The sequence below is a fragment of the Neomonachus schauinslandi genome, chromosome 2, assembly GCF_002201575.2.
Source record: "Neomonachus schauinslandi chromosome 2, ASM220157v2, whole genome shotgun sequence".
Taxonomy (NCBI): domain Eukaryota; kingdom Metazoa; phylum Chordata; class Mammalia; order Carnivora; family Phocidae; genus Neomonachus; species Neomonachus schauinslandi.
Genome location: NC_058404.1, coordinates 136,949,690 through 136,972,150, shown reverse-complemented (window position 1 = coordinate 136,972,150; position 22,461 = coordinate 136,949,690). Strand labels below are relative to the sequence as shown.

General features: G+C 36.7%; 1 protein-coding gene across 7 annotated transcripts in view; it reads right to left on the bottom strand.

Annotated features, from left to right (window-relative positions):
- SEC31A (SEC31 homolog A, COPII coat complex component) overlaps positions 1-22,461 on the bottom strand; it is a 73,925-nt gene that overhangs the window by 10,553 nt on the left and 40,911 nt on the right. For 5 of the 7 annotated variants that reach the window (XM_021702461.2, XM_021702464.2, XM_021702462.2 and 2 more), the window contains 7 exons: positions 21,861-21,987; positions 20,573-20,718; positions 19,096-19,269; positions 16,562-16,735; positions 12,513-12,639; positions 10,328-10,669; positions 725-780 (listed from right to left, as the gene is read on the bottom strand). In XM_021702461.2, coding sequence (XP_021558136.1) covers positions 725-780; positions 10,328-10,669; positions 12,513-12,639; positions 16,562-16,735; positions 19,096-19,269; positions 20,573-20,718; positions 21,861-21,987 — 1,146 coding nt within the window. The remainder of the gene's footprint in view (positions 1-724; positions 781-10,327; positions 10,670-12,512; positions 12,640-16,561; positions 16,736-19,095; positions 19,270-20,572; positions 20,719-21,860; positions 21,988-22,461) is intronic. The other 2 variants (XM_021702463.2, XM_021702468.2) reach the window with 2 other exon arrangements.

The window sequence follows — 22,461 nt, the reverse complement described above, 5'->3', positions numbered from 1 at the left end:
ATGTGTGTTTGTATTTAATGTGATCACGATGTAATACTCCTCTTCCTAGATTACTAAGTGGATATTATCTGTCAATTCAATCATATTAAAAGTAGTGGATTAAATTTCTAATTATTACTAACGTAAATTTTGGGGTTTTTTGACCATTTAGTGCTCCCAATTTTATCGTTATGACCTCTCATTACTATACTTAAGGAAAGGAAATCACCAGAAGTTAAAAAAAAAAAGTAGAAATGTTTGGGAAGAAAGAAGGAAAGAACCTTATCTTGTGCTCCAACAGCTCTCAACAGTTACTGACAGTTAAACAGTGCTCAGCTATAAGGTTATTTCTTCATTCACACTATATGTGATAGATAAAATAGTCCAAAATATAATTACCAAATTCATGACTACTGTTGGAAACAAAAGATCAAAGTAACCCCAAAAAGAAAAAAATTATTGAAAAATTTTGTTTCCTACTCTTTGAAAGAGACCTGTTGGGAATTCACATCTTGTCTTCTAATGGGAATTAAATTCACACCACCATATTGTTGTGTTTTTGTTTTTTTTTTAAACTTTCTTTCCTTCCCTTCATGGAATAGAAGATATAAGCTGAAATACACTTTAAACCTATCACTCAGTAAGCTTTGCTTTTAAAAGGATCAGTGAAGGATGGTGTGTTCCAGGTGGCTTTGTGATTAGCAGAACATCTGCAGGCAACTGGATGGACATCTTTTTCTAGTACCTTCTTCTTAGGTACTCTGTTCAAAGCTGGAGGATCATTCCATCCATTCTGAGGACCTATAACAGATAATAAAGGGCATTTTCCTTTAGAATTCTGAAAAGAAGAAAACTCAATTGTATCCATCTTATAATACCTTCAAATTCTGCCTTAACCCCGAGGATAACTCACAAAAGTTTTACCAGCTGAGCTTTGGGGATCACTCTGAAGCCCTGGATTCTCAAACTCATTCCCTCAAACATTCACAAGGCCTTGGCTTACCAGGCAAGATAACTTGATATTATTTCCATTTAAAGTCAAAGAGCTGTACTAAATTTAGGGATAGTGAAGTCTTTATGTCTATATAGATGTATAACCTTCAAAGATCAGTTAGAAATTCTCTCTTAATAAAGAAAAAATAAATCACCTCGGTCTGCTAAAAAATAAAAAATAAAAAAACCTACTTTTGCTATATTCAGCATACAGAAAAGAATAAAAGTGACAATCTCCTATTTCCCAAGAGAGCAATATAAGCAATTCAACATAAGCAAAATCATCCATATGGCAGAAACACTGTTAAAAAAAGGTCTCAACTACACAATACTGCAATTTCATCATCTTTGCCTTAGGAATTATTTATAAAGTAGAAAGCATTTAAGTATCTGTGATAAGATTTTTTTAATGCCACAAAAAAAAAATTTCAGGTTGGCAGCAAATAGAAAATTAAATTACTGTCAACTTTAGTAAATTTCCCCTAAAAACCCCCCAAAACCCTTCATCTCAAAGTGAAAAACAGACACCAGTAGCAGAATTCATTAAGTACTTGAATGCCAGTATCTTTAAAGAAAACATGCCAGAAATAAAGACAGGATAATTTTAAAATCAAAATGTAATCATTTTATATTTCATTGATTTTTGTGTATGTTTATAGTTAAAGCAAAAAAATTACTCCTCTTTCAACAAATTAGACATTCCTTCAGAATTTTACCTTTTACTTGTTTTATTGATATCCATGACATTAAATCACAACAAAATTGCTTAGCAGACCAGGATGTATGTGATCCATACAAAATGCCACAGAAATTTTTTAAAAAACTAAATCTTCCAACCAGCACGTACTCATTTGCCTTGATTTTTTTTAAGTTTACTTAATTTTTTTTAGTAATCTCTATACCCAACATGTGGCTCAAACTCACGACCCTGAGAGCAAGAGTCATGTGTCCGTCTGAGCCAGCCAGGTATCCTTCATTTGCCTTGATTTTTAATTTTCTACAGGTTTACTAAGAAACAATGCCAAATGAGCCTCAAAACACTCAAGAGCTAATCACAAAATATTAAGCTACATGCTGCTATCTGTTTAACAAATTCTCAAAGTTCTGATCATACATAGAGAATCATTCAAATCTCTCTCATCACCTTCTAATCTTACTCCTAAGACAATCTTGATATAGTCATTGTCTTTATGATTATGTAAAATAGACAACTTTAATGATTTAAAGCTACTGTGTCACCATGTTAATTCAATCAGTTCTAAGATTTGATTTGATTAAGAAGTCAAATTAAAAAATGATACTGATCAGATTTAGAATATCATCAACTTTGAGGTTCACATGCATTATTGTGAATGGTCATTCATTAACTATATTCAATGATTGAAAAATTTCCAAAGATATATTTTATAACCAATTCACCTTCCAACATAGGTGCCTGGTCTTGCATAGATTGATTTTCTGTAGACAAAATGTAAAAGTCACTTAAACAGCATTAGCATGAAAAACATTCTAAACTCTATTTCTCATTTTGTAATTGCTTCTTCTCCCTCCATCAACCCAAAAAGGAACAAACTAATTTTATAAGGGAAAAAAAAAACTTCCTTTTAATCAAGTCATGTGAAATGTCTTCTATCTAATTAAGAAAATAATCAGTTTTTGGGTAAATCAAATTCATTTAGGTTGTGTCAGATCCAATTAACTCTTAAACATCACTTTCTTCTCTTACTGTGCTGTTTCTTCTAAGAAAAAATTTTGTTCCTGCCTATTTAAAATAATATTTCCCTGTTTGCATGGATTTTTTTTCCTACTATTTGATCAATAACATCACTGGTGGGGGGAGCATTTAGCACTAGTTAAAGCTGTCAACCAAAATCAGCTGAGGATCTTGTTAAAATGCATATTCTAATTCACTGTGTATAGGGTAGGGCCTGAGATTCTATTGTTCCAGCTAGCTCCCAAGTAATGCCAATGCTGCTTGCTGGTCAAAGCCCTCTTTTAGTAGGGATTTAAAGAAAAATGGGAGGCCTTCTACACTGTCCTGTAGACTTCAGTGCTGTACTTTATTAAAGATAAGAATGTCAGACAATCTTAGCAACGTGGTGCCACTTTACTGCCAGATTTGGGAGGCTGCATCCTGATGAAACTGTAATTTCATGTAACTCATGTCACACCATGAATATAAGCATAAATGACAACAGGCCCAGTAAATAAGGAACCATCTATATGGTCTTTTCTGTAAAAATATATGGATTTGCAGACTGTTTAGCACAAGCCTTCCAGAAACCACTACTTAAGAGAACGGAAGTTTCTGGCAGTGGACAAGAGGAAAAAAGGCTGAAAACTAACACAGCAATGCCAAAATGATCAGATATTCAGGGTCAGGCCAGGCCCAGCCTCAAATCAAAAGTATGCAGTGGAGGTATATTATATGCACATGTAACTTATAGAACAAGCCAACTTCTTCATCAAGGGCTTAACTAAAGAAAGAAATGATCAAGGATTTCCTATTTTTTATAAGTGATTTCCTATTTTTGCCTTACACGACGATTTTACAACCTAATTCCCCATGCAAGATACAACCTCATAGCACTACTGTCAGTAAAGCCTTGGGAGTCACTGTGTTTGCGTTATTACAGAGGACTGACGTGATGCACAACTACTAATGTACTCTCTAGCATAAGACTTCCACTTCTGGGCGGAGGGAGCCCGTATATTACAAACCTAAAGTACCAGAAATACCTTGGCCTTGACCCTTTTCTTCAGAACATAGTTTCAACAACATGCCTCCTCTCCTGGCCCAGGAGAGGCAGGAGAAGAGCAGTCTCCCCTCTAACTTCTCATGGCAGTGACTCAAGCCCTGGGAATTGAAGCCTGGGAGGGTATCCTGAGATTTCACAATTAGCACACTATTAGCACAAAAACGTTTCTGGAGCAACTTCACAGGACCCTTTGGTAAAATGACTCTAAATTTATAATGAAATCAAATCAAATTCAAAACTAGGAATGACACTTCATCAAAATCAGAAACAAAAAGACTCACAACAGGAATGGATAGCCAATGGGCTAGCTCACATAACTCAAGGGTACAGATGTCTTGTTGAGTAGAAAGTAACAGTTGTACAATAATCAAAGTTCTCCCTCAAAATATATGTCTGACTCCTCCCAACCTCAAACCATGTAATATATTTAGCCCAGATAATCCTTGTTCAAATCTCTTATCAATTTAGTGCAGTTTTGTCTCAGCTATAACTCTAACCCTTTTCAATCTTTTTGCTTTTATGTCTTTAAACTGTTTAAATATGACTTTTTAAAAACACAATTAAATTGACCTCTATAAATACACTTTAATAGCCACATTAGGTAAAGCAAGCTACATGAACAACAAGAATATCTCTAAGAAACAGTATTATAGATGTGCAAAATGATACTCTTGGTCAGCATTTTAAAAAATCAACACCGCATAGTCATTTAGAAAAATCAATACAGCATAGTCTAATCTTGGACATAATTCTCTCATAAAACTGTAAAGAAAGATAATCTTTTTTACTTTCAAAAAAACTATAAAATGATGATAAATCTTACTTTTTTAGAACATGACATGGACTCTAAAGGGCATGAAAAAAATGGTTCATGGTGTAATGTTAGGAAAACCTGTAAGAGGAGTGCCTGGGCGACTCAGTTGGTTAAACGTGAGACTCTTGATTTTGGCTCAGGCCATGATCTCAGGGTGGTGAGATGGAGCCCCACAATGAAACCCACGCTGGGCATGGAGTCTGCTTAAGATTCTCTCTCTCCCCCTCCCCACCCCGGCTTGTGCTCTCTTACACTCTCCCTCTCTCTCAAAAAAACCCCAACAACTGTAAGATGTAAAATGGTATGTGTGTGTATTATGATCTCAATTCTTGAAAAATACGAGCACACAATGAGATACTACTTCTTACCCATTAGAATGGCTAGAATTAAAAAAACAGAAAACAGTAAATGTTGGTGTAGATGTGGAAAACAGTATGATGGTTCCTCAAAAAATTAAATACTGAATTAAGTATTGAATTCGATCCAGCAATTCCATTTCTGGGTATATACCCAAAAGAACTGAAAGCAAAGCCTTTAACAGATATTTGTATACCCATGTTCAAGAAGCATTATTTACAATAGCTAAAATGCCCATGTGCAGATGAATGGATAAACAAAATGTGGTATATACATACAGTGAAATATTATTCAGCTTTAAAGAGGAAAGTTCTGATACATGCTACAACATGGATGAATCTTGGAGAGAGTGAAATAAGCCAGTCACAAAAGAACAAATATTGTGATTCTACTTACATGAGATACCTAGAGTAGTCAAATTCACAGACAGAGAGTAGAACAGTGGTTACCAGGGGATGGGGGGAATAGGCAGTTATTTAATGGTTACAGAGTTTCAGTGTGGGATGACAAAAAAGTTCTGGAGACAGTGGTGATGGTTTTTCAGCAATGTAAATGTACTTAATGTCACTGAACTATATACTTAAAAATGGTTAAAATGGCAAATTTTATGTCAGTATATTTTACCACATTAAAAAATATATATATATATTTTAAAGATTTTATTTATTTATTTGACAGAGAGAGACACAGCGAGAGAGGGAACACAAGCAGGGGGAGTGGGAGAGGGAGAAGCAGGCCTCCTACTGAGCAGGGAGCCCGATGTGGGGCTTGATCCCAGGATCTTGGGATCATGACCTGAGCCGAAGGCAGATGCTTAATGACTAAGCCACCCAGGTTCCCCTAAAAATATCTTTAATATATGCATACAGACATACATATAGGTATGTATATATGTGTATGAAGGAAATAAATTAAGCCTGTATTAGTGCTTATATTTGAGTGGTAGAATTATAGAAAATCTAAATTTTATTCTTTATACTATTTGGAGTCTTTAAAAATCCTACAGTGAAAAATTAATAAAAATCAAGGAAAAAATAATTCAAAAACTGAATATGGCATGGAATTGGAGGCCCTTATCCACCTTAGTGTAGGGATCAGTTCTCCACAATGTCTTTGGGGAAGGAAGAGGGAACTACTTGGTCTCACATATAGGAGTTGCAAACCATCTTTACTTGAAACCCACTTCTCAATGAGAACCTTCGTAGGTATTCTTGCAAAAGCATAATGTGGGATCTGTATTTTGGCTAAGATACTTCTCAGTGGATTCATGGAAAAATATTAGTGGTATGGAGACTTGGCTAGAAGACAATTTGAGACAGAGATAACAGAGCATCCTTCTTAACCACGTACCTCCCCCCTTTCCCCTATAAGCCTAGCATGTCACATTAAAAGTAAAAGGGTTGGGGTGCCTGGGTGCACAGCCAGTTAGTTAAGTGTCAGACTCTTGGTTCTGGCTCAGGTCATGATCTCACAGTGGTCATGGGATCGAGCCCCTCAAGAGGCTCCATGCTCAGTGCGGAGTCTGCTTCAGATTCTTTCTCCTTCCCCCTCTTCCCCTCCCTGCTCACATGCTCTCTCTCTCTAAGAAATAAATAAAATCTTTAAAAAACAAAAGGGTCACGGAATTAAAAATTAAAGTTTAGAAAGACATGAATCCTTGAGGTCATTTTCCAATGACACAAGATAAAACAGAATTATCCAAAGAAAAGTAATAAGGGAGGTTATCTTGTTTTCTTTCATTTGCTTAAAAGGTTAAGCCAGATACTTATAATAATTTGAGTAAGGAATATTTATGAAAATTAAAAAAAATCTTTTTCAGGACAGTTTTGTGAAAATATGTAACATTATGCCCCTTCAAGACTATTTTATGTGACAAAGCACAAGACTATATACCTAAATTAAATCTTCCATGTTTAACAAAATCAGTAACGTTCACTCAAAGACAGTTTCATGACAGCTTGAAGGTCACTTTATCAGAAAACAATTTTTTGAGTAAAATTCTAAGGCCTTCATATTTGACAGTGCCCTTCTTTAGTAATAACATACATTAAATCAGGAGGGAGAAAAAAGTGACAGGCAGTATCCTAATTATCCTAAAGAGTAAAACAGAGAAAACTTCCTGCTTGGTGTGTTGCCACCACTGAAAGGACACTGTCCTCTCCTAACTCAGGCTGTTGTTACTTTATATCTAGAACTGAGAGGACTGTTTTCTGACTCTGCCATGCTGTCCACAGTCTATTTTGTAGGACCACCACTTCCACATTAACCTCCCTCAAGTACCACTTTGACCACGCCTTTCAGCAGTTCAAACCCCTTCGTAAGCACCTTTCTTCTTACTGTATGAATTATAAACTTCTTGCCCTGGCATTTAAGGCTTTCCAAAACTTGGCTCAAATATAAATTTTATGTTCCAACTTATAACAAAGCTATGTGCTGTTCACTAGAAACGTACTGTCCTTTTCTGCCTCCCTACCTCTGCTGGGACTAATTCTGATGATAGACCAAACAAGTACTCATTAAGAATTTACTGAATGAATGTTCTGATGATTGCAACATTAGTTTCTCTGAGCCTCAGGCATATAATTTTGTGGTTCACTAACAGTTAACAGGCCTTGCAAATCCTAATGTCTGTTAAGAATTATCCACTAGAGGGGCGCCTGGGTGGCTCAGTTGGTTAAGCGACTGCCTTCAGCTCAGGTCACGATCCTGGAGTCCCTGGATCGAGTCCCACATCGGGCTCCCTGCTTGGCGGGGAGTCTGCTTCTCCCTCTGACCCTCCCCCCTCTCATGTGCTTTCTCTCTCTCAAATAAATAAATAAAATTAAAAAAAAAAATTATCCACTAGACAAATGCGATTTCCAAGTCCTACAGAGAACCATTATATGATCTAAGACACATAAGGAAAAAGATAAAATTTTCAGTCACAATTATTTGTATACCATAAATAAAATTTTTAGAAAATAAAAAAATAAAATATGGTAAAGCTAACACCATTAATTAAAATACAGGGGGCTATTAACATGCAAGAGGGTAACAAAGCAGCTGGCTCAGTACATGCTGAGTACGGAAAAATGTCTGCTGCTTCTTCCTATTAGTCACTGTTTCTCAGCCAGGTTAGAACATTCTGTTACTTTGTATATAAGCAAAGACTATCTCAAGACCAAATACACTTTTGCTTAAGGAGAAGAAAAATAGCCACGCAAATATTTAACTTAGATGATGAAGTAACAAATGCCTAAAACAGTGTTGTTGTATGATTTTTGTAATTCCAACACTGATAACTAACTACTTCTATCACTTACGTCAGGACTAGACCATTTGGTAAAGAATGAACTCAGGCTCTGAAGACTGAGGGACCTGGGTTTGTATCTCAACTTACAAATTCTCACCATGCAACCATGAGTTTAACTCCTAGGAAACCAAGTTTCCTCAGGCCAATTAAAAATATATATATATTTCTGTTTCTCATGGCTCTGAGAATTAAATAAGAAAATATATGGCAAATGAGGGTATATGTCCAATGTATGTTCAATAAATGATAATTCACCTCCCTATTTCCCTGCACCACTTTTAAACAGGGATTTTCTGGAACCCTAATCTTTCGATCAAGAACTCTTGGACCAGAATGGACACTATCTTCACTCACTGAGGTTTTAGAAGGTAATTTTTTGAACTCTGTAACTGCATTTCAGCACTCTTCTCTAAAATATCAACCTACTTAACTGTTTATATTAAAAGTTACAGAAATTTTGTTTGTGCAGTAAAGGGTGATACAGATATTGTGTGTGTGTGTGTGTGTGTGTGTGTGTGATTTCTGGTATTTTGGACTTTATTTTATGTATTAGAGAAGAGAGGAGATAGGTATGTAATTCTGGATCCATAAAACTTTGTTAGAAAAGAATACTTCCTCAATAGATCCTATTTCATGAAAAGTATTTTCAGTAATTACAGCTACTGCTTAAAAGAAAAAATATATATGCTGGACTCTGCAGGAACAACTTCAGTATTAGGAGCAAGGCAAGATTCATTCATCTCTTTGCCCCTCTAGTTCAAAAACCAGTTATAATCTAAAAGGGAAACTATTTTCAAATACCAACAGGCACAGAGCGCTAATACTGAGTCAGCTTTTGTGTAATCAAAGCAAATTTTACAGTCACTATCTCCAAATGTTTTAATAATATATTAATGCATTCAATCTTCTTCATAAGCTTATAAGTAGGTACTATTATTATTCTGAGGAAATAGGCTTGAACAAGTTTAAAGAACTTTTCCAAGTTACATAACTAGATAGTAGTGAAGCTGGGACACAAACCCAGGAAGTCAAATTTCAAAGCCTACATTCTTAACCAATATGGTTAATGGTTTTTAACCCTGATTCATCGGTCCCTTTTTATAACATGATTTTGAGCCTCTATTACTATCCCAAATAAAAATCAGATAATATAGCCTACCCATAAAATATTAATATAATGTTCTAATTGTAATGAGATAAACCAGAATTTATAAAACATGTATTTCACCATAAAAATAATTTAAAATTATGATTTTAATTAGAAAATTTTAGGCACAACTACACTATTAGACTATCTACCTATCTATCTATCTAATCCTTGAAATTCCCAAAATGTCTGAGGCTGGTATTGCCCTAATGAAGAATCGCTACACTATTGTCCACTGACTTTCTACTGTCTTAGAGATCCTGTCAGTTGTGTTCTCTCACTTTTTTCCTTTAGATAAGCATATCGAGATCCCTCATTTTTATAAATAAACATAAAATTATGTAGAATCTCGGGGCGCCTGGGTGGCTCAGTTGGTTAAGCGACTGCCTTCGGCTCAGGTCATGATCCCAGGGTCCTGGGATCGAGTCCCACATCGGGCTCCTGGCTCAGCAGGAAGCCTGCTTCTCCCTCTCCCACTCCCCCTGCTTGTGTTCCTGCTCTCGCTCTCGCTGTCTCTGTCTCTGTCAAATAAATAAATAAAATTAAAAAAAAAAAATTATGTAGAATCTCATTAAGACACTATACTGTTTAATCTCCATGAATGAGTTAAAGGCACAAATAATTTTAAAAATTGCAAACTTCTCAGTAAGAACAGAACAAAGTTTTGCTCTAAAGAAATGTCAATTAAATCTAGTTTCATCCACCACTTATCTTGCCAATTAATTTCTTATCACTTATTTTAAGTTCAGAGGCTGATGATACACTCTTAGCCTTTTGAAGTTCTGAAGCTCTCCTCATTTAGCGACTAAAGTTCATTATGGGACAATCACACTTTCAGAAATAGTTTTAGAATTTGTTATAAAAACTCCATTGACACCTCAGATCACTCTGTTTACACAGAGTCAGACCTGATTGCCCTCCACCCACCCAGGTGTTCATGAAACAATAAAGGAGGGAGCCAAACCACACCCCTTTCAAGCGCAGACCTGTTCTTTGCGACGCAGGCAGCTCACTGGCAGCAGGCAGTGTACCTGTTGTTCCAGGAGGCAGCGCGTAAGCTAAAGACGATGGTGGAGCTCCTGGTCCGCCGTGCTGGAAGGATGCTCCGGAGGAAGGGGGAGGAGGGAAAGAAGCAGCAGAGCTGGAGGTAGGTGGAGAGGCCTGGTGCTGTGTTGCATACAGCTGAGACTGCCCAGAATAGGAAGAAGCAGGAGATATGTAAGGGGTGTTAGGGTAAGCGTTTGAAGCAGAAGGAGCAACAGGCTGCTGAGGTCGATACATTGTTGACCCCCCTGTTCCGAAGGAATACTGCTGGGCTGGTTGATAAGCTACACCAAGGAGAAGAAACAGAAATTTTAATTAGTTGTAAGTTTATTCAGACAGCAATAAGAAAAACCCAAAGTTATTTCACTCTACGGAAATTATTTTCATCATTATTCTTATAACAATAAGCTACAACCAAATATTAACACTTCCGTGTTATGCTTTTGATACCTTGGATACCCTTAAATAATACTAAGAGTCATTGGATCCAATATTTGAAATCTGCCATCTCCAGACTGCTGTTGGCTATGAAAATCTTTGAGGAACGCCTGGGTGGCTCAGTCGGTTGAGCATCTGCCTTTGGCTCAGGTCATGATCTCAGGGTCTTGGGATGGAGCTCTGTATCGGGCAACCTGCTCAGTGGGGAGTCTGCTTCTCCCACTTACTCTGCCCCTCCCTCCCAACTTGTCCTTTCTCTCTCTCTCGCTCTCACTCTCAAATAAGTAAATAAAATCTTAAAAAAAAAAATGTTTGAATCATCAGACCCAAGAACTACAAGACTGATACTTTCCTGCCCCTGGGAAAAGACTGCAGTGACACCTACTAGCTCCCAGATGGAACCACGCAGGAATTACATGTTCAAAGCACTTCCCCTTACAGTAAATTATAGGGACTCTGGTGGTGGCTCAATATCTCTCCCACTGTAAGAACTGTAGGGTGAACACTATTGTTATGAATCAAATACCTTCTCCAACATCTGGTAATATCATCAGCTACTCAAACTGTGATTTTGAGCATAGTTCCAGATTAAAAGCCAACTCTCTATGGTCCCTGCCAAAACAATTACTATACAATATTTTATATACTGTGCACAGTTGGTTAGTAAGCCTTCAGGCAGCCAACTAACATTCTAATGCAAAGATCTGAGCCCAAATTAGAGAATACTATCACATTCTTCATGACCAGGGCTAGGTATGGACTTCTATAGAATGAATCTACTAGAACTGTACTTATTTTACTCTGAAGAGACCACGAGCGAAAAGTTGTGTCAAATCTGTATTCATGTTAAGTAAGAACATCCATTTTAGTACAGAACAGACTTATTAGGATTAGTTCTTACTAGGCAGTGGCCTCTTGCTTTTGTAATAGTTGTTTAGTCATACAATTTTCCCCTTGGAGATTTTTATTTTTTTGGTCAATTAAATTTTAAAATGGTGATATTTTCTTTCGAAGTGCAAATGTTTTCTAAAAAACAAAAGCCAAAGGTGGGTACATGTCATTATTATATATCTGTCAAAATTCATAGAATGTTCAACACCAACAGTGTACCCTAAGTTAACTATGTGTCAGTGTAGGTTCATTAACTGTAACAAATGGACCACTGGGGTGCAGGCTGTTGATAGCAGAGGAGGTTGTGCATGGGGGCAGGGAGGATACTGGAACCTTCTGTACTCTTCACTCAAATGTGCTACCTAAAACTGCTCTAAAATAAAGTCTATTTCTTAAAAAGATGATATAAATGGAAAACAACAAAAACAAATGTCCCTAGGAACCATTTTTCCAAAAATGGTTAGTGTCATCTTGCTTAAAGGAAAAGAATATGCAACCAAATCCTTTCAAAAATTCTGTTTTTTGTTCCTACCCAAATCATCGGACAATTCACTGTCCTTAGTAATCACTCAGGAACAGGAGCCAACTGTTCTGAATGGACTGACACAGGAGCTGTTTCCTCGCATGCTGATTCAGGATGCTTCCCAGGGAAACCATGTCTCTCTCAAGTCCTACACAGAATGGTTCTTTACTTGTTAAAACTGATTTGATCATGGGTTTGGAGCTCCAAAGCGAATGGTTTCGCCATTAGAATAAGACATGTGGCTGTACCAAGGACTTCAGGGTTGCACTACTTACGCTGTGGCTGTTGATAAGGTGGTACCTGGGTGTGCATATGACCTGGAGAGGTGGGAAGCTGAGCTGTGGCAGCATTTGGGTTAACATTTCCATGCATTATGAAACCTGGAGGTGGAGGATTTTCTCCCTAGGGAATGAGAATATGATAAAAAGGAGGATTACATTTGGAACCAAGAATCTTACCCAAATGGATTTATAATCTCTGAAATGGAATTGTGTTTATTTTTCTAAAAAAAAAAAAAAAAAATTATTGTGTAAGAAACCCTGCATTTTGCACATTCTATCTTCTTTAGAACACATTCTCTGAGCAACACATTCTAAGTGATTTAAAGATTAAACAGGTCCAAAGTAATAAATGCAATGAATGGCAACAGATGCTAATAACTTCATAAAACAGTGTCAGTGATATTCATACTAAGTCACCAGGATTTTCCATCTCTACTAATTTCATCCACTACTCCACACTTTGGAAATATAAGCATAAATGCCACAAGGGAGCTTTCGCTTCTCTTCAATTTCTGCAATGCTCAAAAAACAAAGAAAGAAAAAAGAAAATCTTCAGTGAAATCAGATTTAAACCACTGTTAGAACTTTAGTTGATATTTTTCTAGCTGAGGTCAATTTAGAACTGCAAAAGAGGGGCACCTGGGTGGCTCAGTTGGTTAAGCAACTGCCTTCGGCTCAGGTCATGATCCTGGAGTCCCAGGATCGAGTCCCGCATCGGGCTCCCTGCTCGGCAGGGAGTCTGCTTCTCCCTCTGACCCTCTTCCCTCTCATGCTCTCTCTCATTCTCTCTCTCTCAAATAAATAAATAAAATCTTTAAAAAAAAAAAAAAGAACTGCAAAAGAAGGAGAGGGATAAGAAAATAAACGAATTGTCCTAAAAACTGCTTCTTGCATCCTAAAGCATTAAAATGCAATAAGCAGGCAGACAGATGGGGGGAGGAGAACTTAAGAAAAGCGGGGGGGGGGGGTAGAGAATATTTAACTATATATATTTAGGTGAGCGGAATTCTGCTCAAAGATGAATAATGAAGGATATACCTGTGTGTCAGAGGGAGAGGCTGCAGGTGGATGGCTGGGAAGGGCGGTAGGAGTTTTGTTACTCCAGGTAGTGACAGTAGGGGCAATTCTAACCTGAATTGAACAAAGAAATACCAATCACAGAAAATAAAAAATAAAAATGTTAAAAGAAGAAAAAAAAACCCAAAAGGCAATAATAGCCGGATGCAAAGCAAAAAGTAAGAACAGCAAGATACTATATGTTAGTCAGGCAATTGCTTTCAAGGTAGCTGGGATTCCAAAGGAAAAGCACACATTCACAATGAAACAGGGGGAGGGAGGCAGGAGAAAAATCAATATGAAAACTTAAAGCATAAAAAACAATGCCATTCAAGTGTCAGGAATAAGGGGAAAAAGCTAGTTCCTGTAAGTAGGTAAGGAAAGAAGACATGGGGGGGGAAGGTAATTGAGTAAAAAAGTGATTTTGAAGCATTAATAGTATTCATGCTACTATTAGATCTGTAAATATATTGCTATGAGCTCCCTTTTCTGGATTTTATTAGAACCACAAAAATCTTATTAGTTCCATATGAGGCTTAGAAACATACAATCAGAGAATATTAGAGACCAACCAGTCTAATCCCCACCTTTTACCATTGAGAAAACCAACGCCCAGAGAAATGAAGGGGCTTGCTGAGGTCCATACAACTAGCTGGTGACATTGCTAGGACTGAATCAGGCCTCCTGATTCCCAGACCAGTATTTGCTATACTATACCACGCTGCTTACCCTGGAGTCCTGAGATTTTCAAAAAAAATTTTTTAAGCCATCACAATCTTTTTTGTCAAGTAAACCTTCATAGAAACTCTTCATTCAGCATAAGATAAGCTTTAATCAAGAAAATCACTACTTAATTTACTACTGAATTTGTTTTTCTTTTCTCAAAGGATGAGACTGCTAGGTCAAAGTATAACAAAAGTTTTCCAGTGTTTTTACATCTTCCCAGAAAGACAGATAAACCCAGGGACATAAAGAGTAAATATTTTCTTTTCCCAATATAGAGGGTGTCTCACTTCAGTACCCTGAGACAGTGTGATTGAACTAAAGGGGCTTGAAAGTTCTAACACCAAGTTGGCCATTAACTAGCCACACAATGCTAAGAAATTCAAGCTCTAAGTCTTTTTTTTTTTTAAAGATTTTATTTATTTATTTGAGAGAGAGAGAATGAGAGAGAGCATGAGAGGGAAGAGGGTCAGAGGGAGAAGCAGACTCCCTGCCGAGCAGGGAGCCCGATGCGGGACTCGATCCAGGGACTCCAGGATCATGACCTGAGCCGAAGGCAGTCGCTTAACCAACTGAGCCACCCAGGCGCCCTCAAGCTCTAAGTCTTAAAACTGGCTTGTCACTTGACCTCTCTGCCTCTCAGTTTTTCTAGCCATTGCCTGCTTTGCCCTACCTATGCATAGGCTTTCTAAAACTAGTGCAATCTCCACAGATTGGGAAATTTAATCCGTTTTGTTTACCAATATACCAACAGGTAGAATAAAGATAGACACTCATAGTAAAGCTCTCAAAAAAATAATTGTCAAATAAAGGAAAAAACAAAAGTTAAAATCAAATGTAATCTATTAAGTATTAATCAAAAGTACAATAGACAAAAGCACACAAATTGATCTTTTTTTTTTAGTTTTCCATGATTTTATATTTACTTTTGCTGCAATGAAATATAAAAAAGGCCTTGTCAGGACGCTGGGGTGACTCAGTTGGTTAAGCGTCTGCCTTCAGCTCAGGTCATGATCCCAGAGTCCTGGGATCGAGTCCCGCATCAGGCTCCCTGCTCAGTGGGGAGTCTGCTTCTCCCTCTGCCTCCCGCTCCCCCTGCTTGTATTCACAAGCTCTCTTGCTCTCTCTCTCTGTCAAATAAATAAATAAAATCTTAAAAAAAAAAGAAAATTATAAAAAAAAAAGGCCTTGTCAATTTTATCAATAATCTGTTGTATTTAATTAACTCATTTTTTTTTTAAGATTTTATTTATTCATTTGAGAGAGAATGAGATAGAGAGAGAGCATGAGAGGGGGGAGGGTCAGAGGGAGAAGCAGACTCCCTGCCGAGCAGGGAGCCCGATGCGGGACTCGATCCTGGGACTCCAGGATCATGACCTGAGCCGAAGGCAGTCGCTTAACCAACTGAGCCACCCAGGCGCCCATAATTAACTCATTTTTAAAATAATCTGTTGTATTTTATTTATTTATTTATTTATTAAAGCAGTTTTTTTTTTTTTAAAGATTTTATTTATTTATTTGACAGAGAGAGAGACAGCAATAGAGGGAACACAAGCAGGGGGAGTGGGAGAGGGAGAAGCAGGCTTCCCGCAGAGCAGGGAGCCCAATATGGGGCTTGATCCCAGGACCCTGGGATCATGACCTGAGCCGAAGGCAGACGCTTAACGACTGAGCCACCCAGGCGCCCCTAATCTGTTGTATTTTAAAATGGGCAGAGTACCTGCTAACTTTGTTATCAGTGAAGACCATTTTTTACTTATGAAAATGTACTTTCCATTTAAGAACATGAAGGCTATCTGCGGGTCCAGGAATACAGGAGACACGGTAAACTTATAATAATGATTCAGAATAGAATACTCAAAAAAAAAGAGTACGTTTTCTAAGAATATTTTATAATATTAACCAAATCACCCAAAAAATTGTTCCCACTACTTTACTTATAGTTTGTTGGATGAATCAAACTGTAGCAGTTTCAAGAACATATGTACATGTGTAAGGGAAGTATGAGTGATGAGAAATAAGAAGAAATCTCCCCAGAGAGCTTAAATTAATTTATATTTAAAATATAATCTGTTTGCCTAGATTAAAGTGATCATTTAAAAAAACTGACCATAAATACCACTTCCAAGAATATAAAAACTATTAAAATAATATGTTGTCTAGTTTTATCATAGCAGATTAAGGTTTCTTACCCAATAAACTAAAACCACCAATTTGAAGAGAAATATATAAATGTTCTACTTAATCCAGACCGTATCACTCACATGCGGATAATATTGTTGAGTTGGAACTCTTGGCATCTGTGAGTGGCCAGCCATTGGTCCAGGCCTGCCCTTGGGCAACTGCTGCCTCTCATAAGGAATTTTAGGTGATTCCTGTCCTGGTACAGGCTGTCCTTGTGCTCTACAAAGTCTGTCACGAAGCTGCACAATATTTGGCTAAAATAAGTAATGGAAGAAAACAAAGCAAACTGTTAGCGTTCACCCAACTATATGATAGCATGTTGCTTTTCTTCAAGTAAGCTTGATCGGTCATATGCTCCTTGTTTATATGCTGTTTCCTATATAACAGACCCTGGCACATGAGGGTTTCACATCATGGATTCTGATACTCAAGACTGATACCAAAGGTCCAAGATATATAGTGTGACTTGTAATTTAACTGAGACAGGGATTGGAATTACACCCACTACATAGTAATATGTAAGATCAGTGTCACTTATCATCTCTGCTCTTTTATATTTTCTTGTAGTTGAGTAATGCTCACAAATCATAAAAGTGTTAAAAAAAATACAACTTTGTTTCTTTATAGGGAAATAAGGCCCCTCAAAAGAATCAACTGCTAAAGATGGTGATGGAAGAAAATGGTGATCTGAGAAAGAGAGGAAAATTAATAATAAAAAAAAAAAAGAGATGCTGGAAATAAGTTAAAAGAGTAAGATGTCACACTCACAGTAGCTTATGCAGGTCTATAATTATACAGATCTACAATAAGTGTGAGTTGACCACATACATGTTCTAGGTATTAACAAACAACAACAAAAAATTAATGTTAAAATATTTCAGCAAGAACTGATTTTAATATCTTTAAAAATCATACATTTCTATAAATTCATTAAAGGTTTAAAGCTGTCATTTAAACTTTAAGGTATATTTTATTGCCTATTAGGGAGGAAGATTAAATACTATAATGATATCACAAAGTCTCAGAACATATTCCCCAGAAAAAACTAAGGGTCTACTGAGATACATAGAAGACAGCAACTTCGAAATTGTGTATTTTTACATAAAGAACGTTCTTTAAAAGTCCAAAGAAAACATGAAGAATGATGTATAGAAAATGTATGTTGTTATAGAAATGGTAATGAAAATAAAGAGTTTAATACTAAGGCTAGAAGATCTAAAGGTTTTAGATTAAGTTATTCTTAAAATAAAGGGTCTTATAACTTAATAATGGGATCTTATTAAGTAAAAAGGCATAAAACTATTATGCCAAAGTCATCATAAAGCCTATGTTTCTATTCTACCTAATATTCTCATAAAGATATGACATGTAAGTGTGTTCAAAACCAACTAGTCATACCTCCATAATCCTGGAACACAGATATAAGTATTTTTACTCAATGAAATTTATTGATAATTCCCTAGAACAGACAAAATACTGAAAACATTTAACTAAAAAAATCCATTAAAACAAAATAAAGTTAATAATAAAATGTATAGAAATAAGAAAATATCTTCAAGACTCAAAATTAAGCTCTGTCAGACACACAATATAGATATAAACATCCTACTTGTGGAAAACTGTCCTCAAATCCCACCCTAATTTCCACCCATGCTCTATTATTAAATTTAGGTTGCCCTCTTCTGTGCTTCCACAGCCCTACTACCTCTCTCACAGTATGTATCACTTTTGGAATTGTATGTTTACTTGTCTATATTCAGTTTGAGTTTGGAAACTCCCTCAGGAAAAGAATCCTGGCAACTGTGTCCATCACTATATAGTCAGTCAATTACTGAATTCCACTGCATTGAAAAAGCCCATTTTAATGGACACCAAATAAGGACACTAAATTAGAAATGTAATTCTCTTTGCTTTCAGTACTTTAAAAATGTATTTGTCCTGGGGCGCCTGGGTAGCTCAGTTGGTTAAGTGTTCAACTCCTGATTTCGAAAAGCTCAAGTCATTATCTCAGGGTTGTGGGTTGGAGCCCCATGCTGCGCTCCACACTGGGCATGGAGCCTGCTTACGATTCTCTCCCTACCTCTCCCTATGCCTCTCCCCGCGCCCCTCGCCCCCCCGCCCCAAATACACATACACACACACACACATGTCCCCAGAAAATATCAGACTGGAATGGTATATAAAATGAACTTCCTTACTAGTATCTATGTCTGGGGTGGCATTTTAAAACCACAACCCCATTTGTTTGGTTAAGTATTAAATATTTATAGCTTTTCAACACAGAAGATTCCTACAAAGAACATTGTATGAAGAATCAGCATTTGGCTTAAGAAACAAAAAGTTGGTCCTTTCCCCATTTATTTTCTTCAAATAGTATGCCCCTCAGTAGAAAGGGATCTATCATACAACAAGAGTATCCTATCTCTCTGATACAGTCTGGCTACACCTAAAATGATCCTTGAATAATTGTCAGTAATATTCACCTACACTCAGATGATAGAAATTCAACTGCTCTAAAACATTCTACCTACCAGTATGTTTAATACTGAGTGCTACCTACTGGACTCACCTTTATTCACATATTAAAAGAAGAAAAATCGTCAATTCTAATTACCTGGTTGGTGTTTTCAGGAAGAAAAGCCAAGGCTGCAGCAATACTGCCTTGGGCTGCCAACAAATTGGCATACTGACTCATCTTCTCAGCCAAAAGAACTCCTACAGTATTGGTGTCCATGGCTTGGGTGAGTTGTACAGCTTTTCGCAGGATGACAACTTTCTCAATAAGATCCTAAATGAGAAAAAGAAGGGAGAGAGAAGGAGAACCAGACAAAGATACCAAGATATATATGAAAGAAAGCAGGAAAAGATAAAAGAGTTATGAAGGTTTCTAAAACCTACTAAAAGTACATCTTATTATTCTCTTTCTAAAAAACATCTGCAACAGCTGACCACAATTTAAGTAAACCGAAAAAAAGGAAGGAGGAAGAAGGTCTCTTATTCATGGATAAGTCGTAGGTTACCACCTTCTAAATATCCTTAAACTGCCAGATATTTGTCTTGTGAGCTAAAGTAGGCAAATATCCAAAGTGAAAGTGATAGGCAGATATCCAAAGGCAGAAGCTGGGTTCCAGCAGGTATAAAACGAACTATGACTAAAAATATCATACTAGCTACACTATAAAAACAGTACTACTATGAGGTAGTAGTACTACCATGAGCTTACTATTTCATGACCTCCAATGAGCTTACTATTTCAACCCAAAGTTTCTCATGTTGCTCTTTGATACCAATTATTTCAATAATGGGGAGCTTCAAGTATAAAGCACAAGAATATCCTACCTATCTGTCCTTCAAAGGTACACAGATCCAGAAGTATGAAGCAAGCGTGCTTTTTCTCAGAAGCACTTAGAAGGAAAGCCTTGATTTCCTACCAGATTTTTAGTTTCAATAGAGGGATCTTTAAAAGAACAACTCTATTGAGAAAATCTCTTTCCAGAGAGAAAAAGAAATATACTTGAATGAAATATTATGAGACTCTGCTGATTAAATGCTTGGAAAAAAAGTTCTAAATATATAGTTATTCAGTGGCTGAGAAGAGTCCCCATATTTTTTACTACCCCACTTGCCCAGGCTGTAGTGCTATATAGGATTCCATTTACCTCTTACTTTCATTTTCCCTTAACCATGAATATCTTAATCTATTCTCTATTGGTACTGGGGATGCCTCCCATTCCTTGCCCACATTGCTTCTTTCCTTGCCCAAGACAGACAGAGTCACCAGAGGGCAGCGAGAGAGAAACATAAGGAAAAAGAATTAACTCTAGGGCTGTTTTCATGCTACTGCCATCTGCTGCCCCCAATAAACTACCAAATTATAACCTTGATTTCATAAACAGTTGCGACCCCATTTTACCTATTCCATCATTTCATACTTTGTCCCTCCAAATATAGCTACAAAGACACATAAATTATCCAGCAAAAGAACTTCTAAAACATAGATAATGAAGGCGAAAGCAATGAATTTCTGGAATGAATCAATTTCTAGAATATAAGTAGGGTGAAAGACAACACAAAGTTTCAAAGATACTAACCTGAAGGGACAAAGGACTGCTTCCATCTTGAGCTTTAGTCCAACATGCAACTAGTTTCTCTACATTCCCTGCACAAATATAGCAGAGACATGCTTGAGTCTGCAGGAGGCTATCACCTTCACTTTCAAGCCTGGTTCCCAAAAGATCTAAAGATCAAGAGGAAAACAAAATAAGATTATACTCAAAGCAATCTGTATATGAAATTGTAAGTAGGCCAATAATATTTTCAGAAGTATGAATTAAATTTCACAACCAATGAGCAGTAAAAACAAAATCACTGTTATGTAAATGCTCAGTAAATATTTATTTGTTAAAAGAATGGAAGTGTGTGACTAACTGTATATAATAAATGGCTTGACAAGATTCTATATACCTAGCTATAGAATGAACTTCCATTAATTATATTAAAAAATAATAAATGGGAACAATATTTGAACAGAAAAATCCTAATGAACATTTAACTCCATTTCATTGTATCTGATGTTTGTGTAAGTAGTAGACTACAATACGGCACATTTGGAATGAACATCAATGGTAGGCAGGACTACTATAAATTACTTACGATAATAAAGTTAATACCTTATAAATTTCATATTCTCATAATGCTTTCAAGGTAGCAAATGGTCGGTTGTTCTTATACCAGCAGCCTAAAGCTTCTGTTCTTACAAATAAGGAGTATCATTCCTTAGCCACCAGTCTAGTCATGGCCTTTAATGGTAATTTGTAATTTCCATTCAAATGCTATATTTACTAATTTTATTAAGCTAATATTTTATTTATTTGACAGAGAGAGAGAGCACAAGCAGGGAGAGCAGCAGAGGTAAAGGGAGAAGCAGACTCCCCACTGAGCAGGGAGCCTGACGTGGGGCTCGATCCCAGGACCCCAGGATCATGACCCAAGCAGAAGGCAGGCACTTAAATGACTGAGCCACCCAGGCGCCCCTATCAAGCTAATATTTATTAAGTGAAAGCTGATTACATGCAATTTTACAAATAATAAACTAAGGCTTAGAAAGTAATCTTTCCTAGGTCAGACAGCTAGTAAGTGGCAGAGGCAAGATTCCAACTCTGGTCCGCCTGAAACCAAAATCATTAAAAATAATGACTAGGTATGGAGAAATAATGTAGTTAATAATTCTGAGAAAAGCATTCAAATGAGAACTTCTTTTTCTTATGGAGTGATTAGTTGGTTTGCAAAAATTTCTAATAATACCTCTCAGTAATTTTATTTAAAATATGCTATGCCATATACATAATATAAATATAACTATAAGGCTCATTTTCTTACCACAAAGGGCTGAAAATTCATCTGGTTTAGCATAAGTCAATACTGCAGCTAAAGCCTCTCTCCAATTTTTAAGGTCACAAGACTCAACAATTTCTTTCCAGTTCTTCATCACCACTGCAGTAATTAGCTTAAGAAAGGAAAATAAAGGGAGAATTAAAAGCCTTTGGTCTATTAGTAAAAATTAACTCTGGCTAATCAATCATATCATTCAAAACTACTATTCAAAGTATTTCATGCAGAATAAAGCAGCAGCAAAGTGAAGTATATCCTTGAACCAACTGACATAAAAGATGGTTATTATTTTTCCTCAAACAACATCAAACAAACATATTTTATAAATAGGCTGGGAAGGAAAAGTATAGGGTGTTATCAAAACATTTAACAGGGAAACATGACCTGGTCTGATGGAGTACATGTGAGATATGAAGTCAGAATTAACTTCCTCAAGAAAAAAACAGGTCAGGAAACAGGAAGATGGCAGAGGAGTAGGAGGACCCTAGGCTTACCTTGTCCTGTGAATACAACTAGGTAATTATCCAATTATCTTAAATACCCCAGAAGTCGAAAATGAGTCAAGGAACTCACTCTCTCTCTCTCTCTC